This window comes from Ovis aries, chromosome 10 (genome assembly GCF_016772045.2).
Source record: "Ovis aries strain OAR_USU_Benz2616 breed Rambouillet chromosome 10, ARS-UI_Ramb_v3.0, whole genome shotgun sequence".
In the NCBI taxonomy this organism is placed as follows: Eukaryota; Metazoa; Chordata; class Mammalia; order Artiodactyla; family Bovidae; genus Ovis; species Ovis aries.
This window is the reverse complement of record NC_056063.1, coordinates 23,482,593-23,495,639: the sequence shown is the minus strand read 5'-3', so window position 1 is coordinate 23,495,639 and position 13,047 is coordinate 23,482,593. Positions and strand designations below refer to the sequence as shown.

Genomic DNA, 13,047 nt, shown 5'->3' with positions numbered 1-13,047 from the left:
AGATAATTGAGATCAAAACAAAACAAAACCCATACAAACCCCAAAGCAAAAACAAAACAAAACAAATCCAGACCCTTGCTGTGCTACCCTGAAGAGAGGACATAACTTGGCAGGAGTGTAAGGAGGGACCACAGCCCCAGTCCTGCGCTGGCTCGTGATCCTGACACAGTCCTCATAATACGTACAGAGGTTCAAGGCAACACACAATATACACATGGGGAGACAGAGGAGGAGAAAGTATGTTCTAATTTTTTCACTGCACAGTAGGAGCAGCCAGAGACAGCTCCAGTGCTATAGTACCTGATGCTCAAAGAATCAAAAACAGTACTTATATTACAGTTGAAAATAAGTAATAAGAAATGGTGTTCTCTGTAAGTATTAAGTGTGATCACTTATATTGACCTCACTCGAGACTGCTCTAATTAACAGATGAAAATAAGCTGACACCCTATTACAATGTGTCCTGCTAATTGTTTGTGTTCTAAGTGGTACATACTAGTTTGGAGCTAGTTTCCAAGGTGGCCCCCAGTGATCCTCGCTCCTGTGTGTCCCTGTGCAGCCCCCGACATGAACAGGACTGACCCATGGAACAAACAGGATGTTCCAGAACTGAGGGCATTTGACTCCCAAGGCTGAGCCACAACAGACAACATGGCCTTAGCTGGCGGTCTCCAGGACTATCTGCTCTGGTAGAAGTCAGCTGCTGTGTCAAGAGGTATTCGAGCAGCACTACGGAAATGTCCTTATGCTGAGGAACAAAGACCCCCCGCCTGCCAACCTCAACACTAATTTGCTAGGTTCGTGACTCACCTTGGAAGCTCAGGCTCACGCTCCAATCAAGCGATCAGATGACAGCAGCCTCATGAGAAACCCTGAGCCAGAACCAAACAAAGCTATTCCTAGATTCCTGGTCCAGAGAAGCTGCATGAGACGCTAAATGTTTCTTGTTTCAATCCAGTAAGTTTTGAGGCTATTTGCCACATTGCCATTAAAAATACACCATTCTTTGAAAAAATTATTTCACAAAGAAATCTGAGGAACACTGGGTGACATAAAAATAAGTGTCTTTCTTGTGGGACTTCTCAGAGCCTTTATTTTGCAATGTGATTCTCCAAAAGAGACACTGCATGCAGGATTTCCCAAACACACTTCAGTGTGTGAAACTGTTTGAAGAATACTGAGAATCTGACAAACAGTCCTTTATTACACGCAAATCAGTGCTTCTAAAATACTTACCAAAACAAGTCCAAACTAAATCACTCTCTTTTCTGTGGCTTGCTGTTCTATATATTTTATAGAAATATTTTAATATAGCTTATGTATGAGCTTTCATTCAGTGGTGAATCTATGAATTATGTTGCTGACATCGTAAAATTCCTTTACTTTGTAGAAGCATCATCAACTGCCATTTTCTTTACATACCATAACTGTGTTCAATTTTATACAAAGAAGTTGCACATGTAGCCACACAAGTATACTTACTGGGAAAATTCCATTGATGCGACTAGGTTTTCCTTTGGGATATGGATTTCCTGGGATTGTTCCACAAGAAGATATCATCGCATGAGGAGCTTTGCAACCCCCTTTGAAAGCCTGAAACATAACAAAGAGGAGGACTGTTAAAAAAAATAAACTCACAAAAGGCAATGGCACCCCACTCCAGTACTCCTGCCTGGAAACTCCCATGGATGGAGGAGCCTGGTGGGCTGCAGTCCATGGGGTCACTAAGAGTCGGATGCGACTGAGTGACTTCACTTTCACTTTTCACCTTCATGCATTGGAGAAGGAAATGGCAACCCACTCCAGTGTTCTTGCCTGGAGAATCCCAGGGACGGGGAGCCTAGTGGGCTTCCGTCTATGGGGTCACACAGAGTTGGACACGACTGACGTGACTTAGCAGCAGCAGCAGCACGAAATTTAGTATTCTGGATATTGGGAAGCCCTGCTAAATAGGATGGATTAAGGAAGAGCATCACATTCAATCTGTTCATACATCAGTCAGCACTTCCACTGGTGAACATGACTAAAATTAGTAAGTAAAATCACTTCACTTAAATGGAATTATTTAAACGGTAACAGAATGTTTTTATCGTCGCAACTAGTAGACTCCTACCCAAAGATCTCTTCACGACAGATTCTGTAAATTGTGTGCAAGGACTAAATATGACTGGGCTGCAGCTCCTAGGGGAACAGTCCATGCCCGCCTCAAGCAGGTTTCTAACCACTAATCCAGTTGCCACCTGTCAAAATCCTAAGAAATAACTACCTTGAATGATGAATCAAGTTTTCTAGACTTGGACAAGTACAACTTCTCTCCCTATTAGAGATTTTAAAAGAACAAACTGGAATTTAGTCTTATAATTATTCGTAAGTTTGATGAAAATAAGCCTGATGACAAATAAGTCAAGTTCCTGGTGGTGGTTTAGTTGAAGTGGTGTCTGACTCTTGTGACCCCATGGACGGTAGCCTGTGAGGCTCCTCTGTCCATGGGATTTTTCCAGGCAAGAATACTGGAATGGGTGTGCCATTTCCTTCTCCAGGGGATCTTCCCGACCCAAAGATCGAACCCAGGTCTCCTGCACTGCAGGCAGATTCTTTAAAGTCTGAGTCAGTTCCTCCTGAACACATAAAGACAAAAGCTTGGAGACATGGCAGAGCTACCAAGGGACTGAGAATAAACACCCCGTGAGGCTCATACTGAGGCACCACTGGCTTCTCACTCTCAAGCCATCTCTTCATACCCCAGTGTCCCCCTAAAAGCTCTAGTTCCCCGCCACAGACTGCAGGGCTGTCATTATTAACCCATCACAGAATAGCAATCAGGTTATTCATCAAAAGTTAGCATAGTAATAAGATTGGTACTGTTTTCTTCATCAGCATTCAGGAAAACCATGTGCCATTTATATAGCAATCTTGAGGAAATTACCTGTTCAAGCACCCTCTTACACCGTTTCTTCTCAGACATATTTATCCTGAACAAATCTTCAATGGGTCGAGAATTCTGTGCATCAACAATGTTTCTACCAAGGAAATACAATTTAGCTTTTCATTTAAGAATCTGGACACACACATTTAATACACAGATATATCTGAGTAAGCTTTTTTCCATGATGTAACAAGAAGAGAATGATTATTCAGTTTTTATTGATGAGTGTAATTAACATGTTTATATAAATATGGTAAATATAGTAACTCAATGATGTTTATCTGGCTACTTGAAAGTAACAAAATAATATTTTAAATTTTTTTAAAAATCACTATTTTGAGATTCTTACAAATCTACCCTGTGTCAGGAGAGCTAATGGCTATAATACAAACCCCTATGCTAAATGCATAAAAATCAAGGTTGATCTAAAAATGAAGTTATGTTTTATTTTAAATGTGTGTTTTGTGGTCGTTTATAAATATATTGGGGACTTAAAAACTGCATGTGCTGGAAATAAATAGCAATTTATAGACTCTCATAAATACATTATAGGAGAGTAGGTTCCTTTTCTCTAACATTCATTTCTCAAATTTATTTCACAATCATTTCTCAAATGCTGTGCCAAGTGTTTTAAATCTTACACTATTGAAAATCTGCATCCCTACCACATAGATAAGATCCTTATTTTCACAACGGAGGAACACAAGATCCAGAGAGAATAAGTGTATGTGAAGCAAAAAAATATATACTGTCAGGATGTGGAAAACCCATCTAACCATCAGTCCTCTGGGTTTGTCAACATGCCTTTCAATTTATTCTGAGTGGGAAGGCAAAGCAAGTTACTGATATGCAGCCAAATCAAAAGAATTAAACTCAATAAGCCCCACTAATTTTACAAGTTTATAATCATGTGTAATGAGCACACTAGCTACTTAGATATAAGAATTCAGCTCTATGCTTTCATACATTTTATTAGTTCCATTTACCAATATAATTCTGACACATTAACATACACTAATGAGTTAAAAGATGTTTGAAAAGTTTTCCAAATTTTTCTCTGAGTAAAAAGAAGAAATACTTACGAAGCTAACAGTTCAAGAGCAACCAGTTTGTCTTTACTGAAGGTGAAACAGTTGAGTATATTGACCACTTCTCCTGGGTGAACAGCCACCATTTTCTAGTAATAAAAAAATAATTTTACTTTCAACATGAGAAATTTTCATGCCAGAATCTGCCTTTTGGGGGTGGGGGGTAGTGTAATTAAATGTTCTTAATATAAATATGTGAGATGAAAGCTGCTTAATCAAAAGTAAGCCCTAACAACTATGTGGATTAAAACTAGGCTTTTTTAATGTAACTACTTTAATTGAAGAACTAAGTTCTCCTATGTGCTCTTTCTTATCCACATCTCTCAATATGTTCATCTATAAAAAAAAAATTACATATTCTACTTTCCTCAGAAAGGCTATATAAAGAGAGGCTATTTACAAATAAGGAAGACACATTGCTCGAAAAGTTAGAAAAAAATTGTAATTCGGAGTGCTAGGTTATGTCACAATCAGCACTTCTAGTGAAGTCCATGGTGCTGAATAGTGTTATTAAAAAAAGGTACTCCAATCACACGATTAGGGGAAAGATGGGTTAAATATTAACAGGTTCTTTTACTGCAGAACTTCTAAGAAAGTTAATGTGCATTGTGACACGAGGTGAGAGTTGGACTGTGAAGAAGGCTGAGCGCCGCAGAATTGATGTTTTTGAACTGTGGTGTTGGAGAAGACTCTTGAGAGTCCCTTGGACTGCAAGGAGATCCAACCAGTCCATTCTGAAGGAGATCAGCCCTCGGATGTCTTTGGAAGGAACGATGCTAAAGCTGAAGCTCCAGTACTTTGGCCACCTCATGTAGAGCTGACTCATTGGAAAAGACTCTGATGCTGGGAGGGATTAGGGGCAGGAGGAGAAGGGGACGACCGAGGATGAGATGGCTGGATGGCATCACCGATTCGATGGACACAAGTTTGAATGAACTCCCGGAGTTGGTGATGGACAGGGAGGCCTGGCGTGCTGTGATTCATGGGGTCGCAAAGAGTCGGACACGACTGAGTGACTGAACTGAACTGAACTGAACATACTTTAATATTTGTCTAGGATACCTATGTTTTTGAAAAGCAGGTCAATTTATATATTTATGTTAGCAGTGGAGGAAATTCAAAATCAAAGTCAATATAAGGAGATCAGTTAGAATCAACTGAAGTTGTTTTTAAACACTATTAACCTGTATCACCAAAAGAATTGGTAAAACTGCATACCCCCTTACGTGTTTGTAAACGGACATCTAAAAGTTTTATTGGAAGGTTACATACCTGCAAAAGATTGATTTCCTTATATGTAAGTTTATTATATATTTCTGAAGACCTTGGATCTACTGCTCTAGCTCATTTATGAAAATGTCCAGAACGTAACGTAATCGTCAAAGTCAGTCTTCAGTATGAACACAGTCAAATCAGATTTATTTTGTCTCTAAGTGCATGAAGGGGTGCCTGTGCAGCCTTCCCACTTCTGAGTCTTAATTCTAAGGTGGGTGGGTAGGCAAGCTGGCTTCAGAGCTTTGTCATGAGTTTGCTGTTCTGATAAAATAAGCCAAGGTCCCCAATAGTATTTTTTACAGAAGCTCTCTGCCTTGATCTCCTTTTCTTTGGTCCTTAGAGAAAGATTTTTCAACCCCTGCTGATAGGTGAACGAGTGAGACAATCTTTTCTTTTTTTTTAATAAAGCAGGAAAAAAACCAATTGTTAAAGAGAAGAAGCACTAACAGACCCAGACACTTTCTTAATCAAATTAGTTTAGGAAGATAAGAATCTGTATGTGCTGTGTGCTGGCTCAGTTGTGCTGACTTTTTGCAACCCCATGGACTGTAGCCCTCCAGGCCCTTCTGTCCATGGGATTTTCCAGGCAAAAATACTAGAGTGGGTTGCTATGCCCTCCTCCAGGGAATCTTTCAACCCAGGAATCAAACCAGCTTCTCCTGCACTGGCATGCGGAATCTTTACCACTAAGCCACTAGGAAGCCCTCAAGATCAGCACATTTCTTTCAAGCTATCAGTGCCTGCTACTCCCGGGAAAATGCTCTATACAGTCAGACCCCATTTGACTTCAGAGCCTCTGAAAATCTAGGCTCTAGCACTCTGCCACCCATATGGTAGCCACTAGACATGTTGCCTGCTTACATTAAAATCAAACAACACCTTAAAAATACCATTCCTCAGATAGATGACACATTTTAAGTGCACAAAACCCACATGTAACCATATTGGATAGAGCAGATACAAAACATTTGTATTGTCACTGAAACGTCACTTGGACAGCACTGGTCTAAAAAAATGCAGGCATAGATCAGCCTGACTATTCTTCTAAGACTAAATACAGGAAGGTGAAGACACACAAAAACGGAAGTAAATAAAAATACTTATGAATTTGAATCCTATGTTTTGCTTGCCTATAAATATTTTCTACTCCAGTCTGCCAATTAGAACTCTGTACAATTTAACAGTATAGTACATATGATTGAAATTTACAATTTGGGAAGCTTTAATGTTTTTAACATAGTTATTTTTGAATAGAGTATAACGGAATTTAGTGTCTGCAACTACAGCAAACAAATTGCAACTTGAGATGAATTACAGAAAACGAGGGGAGAATTCAAAATACTTAAAATTCTACATTCTAAGGAAAAGTAAATTACTTACGTGCTGTAATGCTTTCATTGCCTTCAACTGAGGCTCCGCCCAGGAGAAATATCTCAGTAAATCAACCACCTGAAAAGCAAAGAACTAATTTAGCTCTCCCGACAACGTGTTTGCAAACATTTCTACAAGATGTATCCCCGTACTCTGAACACTATTCAAAGTGTGCTGCCGGGGCCCAGAAGACGAGGCATAAGCATGACACCAGAGTTTAGACTGTGAGACAGAGCAGCCACGTGCAGCTACTTATATTTAAATCAACTGAAACTAAATCAAAGAGAAAACTCAGTTCCCTACTGGCATAAGCCACATGGTAAGGGAGGGCTCAACAGCCGTGTGAAGCTACCATTGTGGTTAGTGCAGATAGACAGCATTTCCACAATTACACAAAGTCTTGGACAGCACTGGTCTAGAAATAAAGGGATGCATAAGGTAGGGAAAGAAGAGAGTACCCGGAGAAAAAGAAAGTTGGAAAAGTACTAGATGGACCTAAAATGTTCACTTAGGAATATAAAGATATAGTATGAATGGAAAGCTTTAAAACATTTAGTGGGGAATTACAGTTTTAGCCATAGAAAAAGGTCTTCAGTGGTGTGGTTTAGTGGTGGTCCAACTTCTACTCTCTAACTCAGATGTGGAGGGCACATTATTCTGACTTAGACCACAGATCTATTCTCTAAAAAGGTGAGAACTACCCTGAATCATGCCAGCAGCTGCTAAATAGTAAGTCCCTTTGAGAGCACAGCCAGCCAGGCTCTCTCGTACTACCACCAGCCAAGTTCAAGTGCATGAGGGAGACGCTGTGCCATGGCCAGCCAGAGGTGCGCAGAAACCACAGCACTGCAGTCTCCGGGTTCACCGCCTCCAAGGACACCCCAAAAGGAACAACAACAAAGACTCGGGATGAGAGGATAATGAAATCTGGGTTAATGAATTATTTTACTCTGAGTTCCTCACAATGCTACGGGTGCAATTATTCCACAAAGCAAAGTTAACACTAGAAAATGGGGTGGTATGTAGAGAAGAGTAAAAATACTTCTCACTCCTCACTGAGAGATACGTAAGTAGCAAACAGTTACGGTGTGTTACAACTTGGTAAGAGTATGTCCTTACTTTTATGGGAATAATGTTTTTACTATACACAGTGAATGCTACCTGGGACTACACCAACCATAAAATTTTATAAACTATCATGTATGATATAGGATGGGAGATATTCATTATAATAAGTAGGCTTATAAGATCACACTTAGGAAATAGCTTGATAAAATTTTTAATGACTGTAGCAAAGTCATTAAATTTCTACTATGGGAAGTTTTCTACAAAATTTCACATGTATACATAGAAACACTTACAAGAGAAGGAAAGAAAAGCTATCAGCTATGTGAAATTACAAATCTTCCTGAAACATTCAAGTTTTAAAAAAAAGCACTGTGAAAAGTTATGGGACATCTGGAAACCACTCATTTAACAGGCAGCAACATGTGCAAATCACAGAGTAGCTCTCAGGAATTTAGGAGGCAGAACTACCGGCTTAATGTTATTCCAGTTTTGAAAGTCTTGAGAAAGAGATGAAAAGTTGGGGCATTTACTTACTAACTCAATCTACAGTTTCATCCATTGTCTACCTTACTCCTGTTCCCACCATTTCCCAGAACTCTTCTCCAGATGTACATCTACTTCTGCTTCATATCTCTATCAAGTACTTTCCAAGTATTCCTTGGAAATCCAGCTGTCTCTGCATGTGTGTATATACACGCAAACTTATTTTTCAAACTCAGCAAACTCCTAAAGTTGGGTGAAAGTTTCCACTAAACAATCCCACTAATAATATCAGTCTTCTGGAAGATACAGAAACTACTTATTAGACACTACTTTTTTCCTTATTCGTGGCTTCACATAAGAACATATATCACCATTTGTTCCAAGTTGTATAAATTGTAGTGAATTCTGCAATTACTGACTCATAAACACTGTACAAATTTAGGTATGTTAACTATTAGAAGTTTACAGACATAGGATACTGTGCTCAGAATATAAACACTTTGAACTGTGTTTTTCAGACACTGCATTTTAAAATCATTTTAGCATATGATATCATGATGAAAGTGGGTATGCTTATAAAATATGCCAACTAGAAATTATGTCAAGTTTTCTGTTAAAACCGAAAGCTTCTAAAGTTCCTGAATAAACAGAGCAACAAAGTAAAAGCAATTCTGAACTTGATCAGTAGGTAAATAAGTAAAGGCACTAATCAGAACATCACTGTTAAAAATATATATATTTTAAAAAAGCTTTTGCTTAAATAAACAAAAGAATACCTGTTCACTAGAGAAATATCCGTGTACATATTCAATCGCTTTTAATTTGTACTCTGTCAGAACAGCCTAAAAACACAGAAAAACAGAATAAATATATGTAAGCAGAGCAGCAATACACATACATGAAAGTTGCCTATGCAACTCAAACAGCGACAGACCTTCTGCAGCCCAGAGACAAGGAGGCTGACAAAGCCACCATGGTGCTGTGACATTCTACCTTTGGGGTTCCATGCTGCTAGGGATACAATTAGACACCAGGAAAACCCCTGGCCTGCCTACTCACTCCTACAAAGGAAGGGAATAGAACTGTAACAGATAAGATTCTACATTAATAGAAATTAAGTATTCCTGTAAAAGTGACTGCAGTTTTAAATCGCCCCAAATTCAACCAAACCATCATTTTTAAGGTTAAATGTACTAGGCATTACTCATTCAGCAGATAATTATTTACTGCACACCTATATGCACTAACTGATAGCGAAACATGGGTAAAACAAGTTCTAGTCCAGGCTCTCAGTGTTTTCTACTGAGACAGGAACCCAGAAGCCAAGCCTTGTGCCTGCCACTAACTGGCAGTGTGGTCTCTGGGAGGTATTTTAATTGCCCTGAGAGCCTCTTCACTCACAAAAGGGAACACCAATCACTACCCACCTCAGGATTAAAACAGTCAAGAGTAAATGTGACACAAGTTCAGAGAGAAGTTCGTGGCCTTGACCCAGCACCATCTAGAGCCACAGGAAATCATGTATGATTCTCCTGGCAACTACATGCTAAGCTTAGAGATGGAAATACCAGACTATCACAATCTGGTAACAACCACTCATTAAAAATCCACTAATCCCCTTTGTATGGTGCCAGAGCGTAACTAGATTTACTGTAGGGGTCACTTTCTAGTCTCTAGAAATATGGACAGTACTAGTATATAGTACTTTCTAGCATATGGAAATATGGTCAATCATACCCCTCCCCCCCAAAAATGAACGAATCCCTTTGCATTCATTCCAGAACAATCATAAGTGTACTTTCTACATGCGTCATGCTGCTAGATCGCCATGACGAGTCAACAAAGAAACATGCAGGGAGCTCAGTAGTTGAATTTTCATGGAAAAGGGAAGGGAATGGGATTCTGGATAATGTGCTCTTGGGGGTTTATTATTGCCATTATTGGACACAATCAAGAGCAAGTTTCTGGCCCAAATCCTGGACTGTGTTGATGCCAAGTCATGTCTTATTTCTTTTATCAGCACCTGAGAGGCTCAGCTGTATCCCCAGGCACAACACCATAGCTGGAGTCAGAACCCCCTCCCTTATCAGCTGGGTAACTTTGAGCTGGCTAGTTAACCTCCAGAGGCTAGACGTGCCATCTGTAAAATGAGGGGTATAGAACTCACACCTAGAGAGCTATCTGCCAGATTAAATCAAATGAAGCATGGAGGAAGTGCTTGGAACAAGCACACTCACAAGTGCTCAATAATGAATATTATTAGCCTCTTCTTAGAAAGCAGATTACATATTGCTTTCCCCCCTCCCTTCTTCTTCCTATTTCTTTTTCTAGGGTCTTCTTACATGCCTTTGTTTTTAAATGACAATAGTGACAGCTAGTATTACCTACAGACATAATGGTAACACTCAGGAAGAGATTACCTGGTTTAAACTGATTTACAAAGTCTGAGAGCAATTTTGAAAAGCCAACAGTAACTCTCATACTTGATACACTATATTTTTATCCTATTTTAATAACCTAGTACTATGTTGATGTATCTAATTATTTGGCACAGGCAGAAAAAGATACATCTTGATTTCAGACCAGAAATAAGGGACTTACGTTATGAATTTGACTTTAATCTCTACAAAAGTTCCTATTCCTTTCATTAGTATTTACCATGTCATCTTTCCACAATTTAGCAGGGAGAGAATATACAAACCAACACCCTAGAGCTTCCAAAAGAAATTGACTCCTCTCCCTGAACAAATTGTTTTCTCATAAACAGTAGTTTAACATCAGCTCATTAACAAATTGTGGCAAATTCTAAGTATGTACTCAGCAGGCTGACATTTTATTGCAGATTTTTATTGGGCAAATTGGATTTGGAAAAGAGGAAATTTTATTTTGATTCAAAAAAAGAATACTCAATAGCATTAACAAATGTAACCTAACATGCAAATTTGAAAAAAAAAATTTACAAAAGATGAAGGATAACAGCATTTTGCTTTATACAGAATGAAGAAAAACAGGCAATTTTATTAACAATTCATAAGCTAAAATAAATAATAATCACCAGTGCACAAGGTAACAAGTCTTTCCGCCTCAATCAAGGGTCTTGAAAATATAAAAAGGGTGAGGAAACAGCCCTGATATTCTAAGCAAAGGACCCTGTATTAACATACGAATGGTTAGTCAGTATTTCCAGGTTTAATTTTGTAAAGGCTTAACTTTTTGCACTTAAAATACTGTTAAGCCTCAAGGCTACATTCCAATTTTTTAGAATTTTTTGCTGTCTGGTGGGATGTAGGCTACCTAGAAATAGTCTCAAAATGAAGCAAAAACCTGGCAAGCAGAAGGAAAAAAAGTTTTGAAATGCGAGTTATTGAAGCCCATTCCTAAGAATCTGCCTTTAAGCTTAATGCCACACTTTTTATTAGGATACTAACTTTGTCCCGCCGAAGCAACAAATACAGTCTGCTTACACTCAGACTTAAAAATCCTGTCATTATAGTCACCATTAAAGAAACTTTCTACGTATTTTTAGTTTTCAGTCAAACTTACTGAAAGATGAAGAAATCGGTTCAGAAATACGAAATCACTTATCCAAAAATAGAGTGATTCAAGATTTGTAGGGCGGGCTTGGGAACCGAGGGCACTGAATATAATAAGCTCCGCAATACCGGTCTGATTCTCGAGCAGTTTGGAGTTAGCAAATCTCCGTTTCGTATCGTGAAATGTTATCAAGATATAAACTCCTACACTAGACGTTAAAATTCCAACCAGTTTTGCAATCCTTAAATCCGTTTTACACAATCTGCTCGCAGTCCCTCAGAGAGAACAAACCTTGAGAATTCGTAACTCATAGATTGAAGGAATTAAGTGCAATTACCTTTCTAATTTCATCCAGCACCATTTCAAAGGACTTTTTGTCCATCTTGACTACTATCTCGACGAGGTTTTAACAGTTACAGTTTCAATTACAAAACGATCATCCCCGGTCCGCTCCGAGAGTAAAAAATGTTTCCAGCTAAGGAAAAAGACTCAAGGAGCAGGAGAAAGGATGCGCAAGAGGTAGAGGACTTCAAAGTCTGCAAAAATTTCTAAAAATGGGGACTTACAAAAACTTTTTATTAAAAACAAAACAAAACCCGTCAGGCTTCCCCGGCTTCTTTACACAAAGCTTCAGGACCGCTCGGGGAAGAGCCGGGTCCTCTGAGTCCCGCAGAGAAAACCCGGCGTTTGGCGGCCCGAGGCAGAGCGTCTGTCCCCGCAACGCAAGGCCAGGCGCCGCCGGAGGAAGATCGGGGAAGCAGCCTTCCCGGGTGTAGCGGCCCGAGAAGCAGAGGCACCCGCGCCCCGAATCCTGCGGCCGGCGGGGAGGGAGGCACGGGCTTCTTGGCCCGCACCAGCGCCTCGGCTGCCCCTCACCGCCGCGAAGCTGGCCTCATGGCCCGGCTCTCACTCACTCCCCGCAGCTACCGCCGGACTCCTGGGGCCCGCAGCCCGGGCAGTGGCGGCCTGGCCGGCTCTTTGTTACCAGCTGCCACCGCTTCCGGGAGCGGGCCGGCGGCCGGCGATCACCGGGAGCCGGGCGAAGGGGGTCACGGTCTCGGGTAGGGGGGCTCCCGAACACCGCAGCGCCAACAGCGCCGGGAGCGCTTCCTGGTTACCCCCACAGCTTCCCCCGGTTCGTAGGGGACCTTCGATGGAGCCCGTCGCGCCGCAGTCAACTCAACACTGCGCCGCCAGATTAGGCCCTTCTATCCGGAGAGCCCAAGAAGGGGTCCTGGTGTGGGAATGTAGGTGTCCCTGTCAGATGCCTGTATGTCTCGGAATTGGATGCCGTAGAAGTCC

The 13,047-nt window shown here is 40.5% G+C and overlaps 1 protein-coding gene across 1 annotated transcript in view; it reads right to left on the bottom strand.

Annotated features, from left to right (window-relative positions):
- Positions 1 to 12,955, bottom strand: part of PROSER1 (proline and serine rich 1) — a 28,181-nt gene extending 15,226 nt beyond the window's left edge. The window contains exons 1-6 of the mRNA XM_027973600.2: positions 12,083 to 12,955; positions 8,988 to 9,053; positions 6,670 to 6,738; positions 4,009 to 4,103; positions 2,927 to 3,020; positions 1,483 to 1,593 (exon numbers count right to left, since the gene is read on the bottom strand). Coding sequence (XP_027829401.1) covers positions 1,483 to 1,593; positions 2,927 to 3,020; positions 4,009 to 4,103; positions 6,670 to 6,738; positions 8,988 to 9,053; positions 12,083 to 12,127 — 480 coding nt within the window. The 5' untranslated portion in view covers positions 12,128 to 12,955. The remainder of the gene's footprint in view (positions 1 to 1,482; positions 1,594 to 2,926; positions 3,021 to 4,008; positions 4,104 to 6,669; positions 6,739 to 8,987; positions 9,054 to 12,082) is intronic.
- Between the last annotated feature and the right edge of the window lie 92 nt (positions 12,956 to 13,047).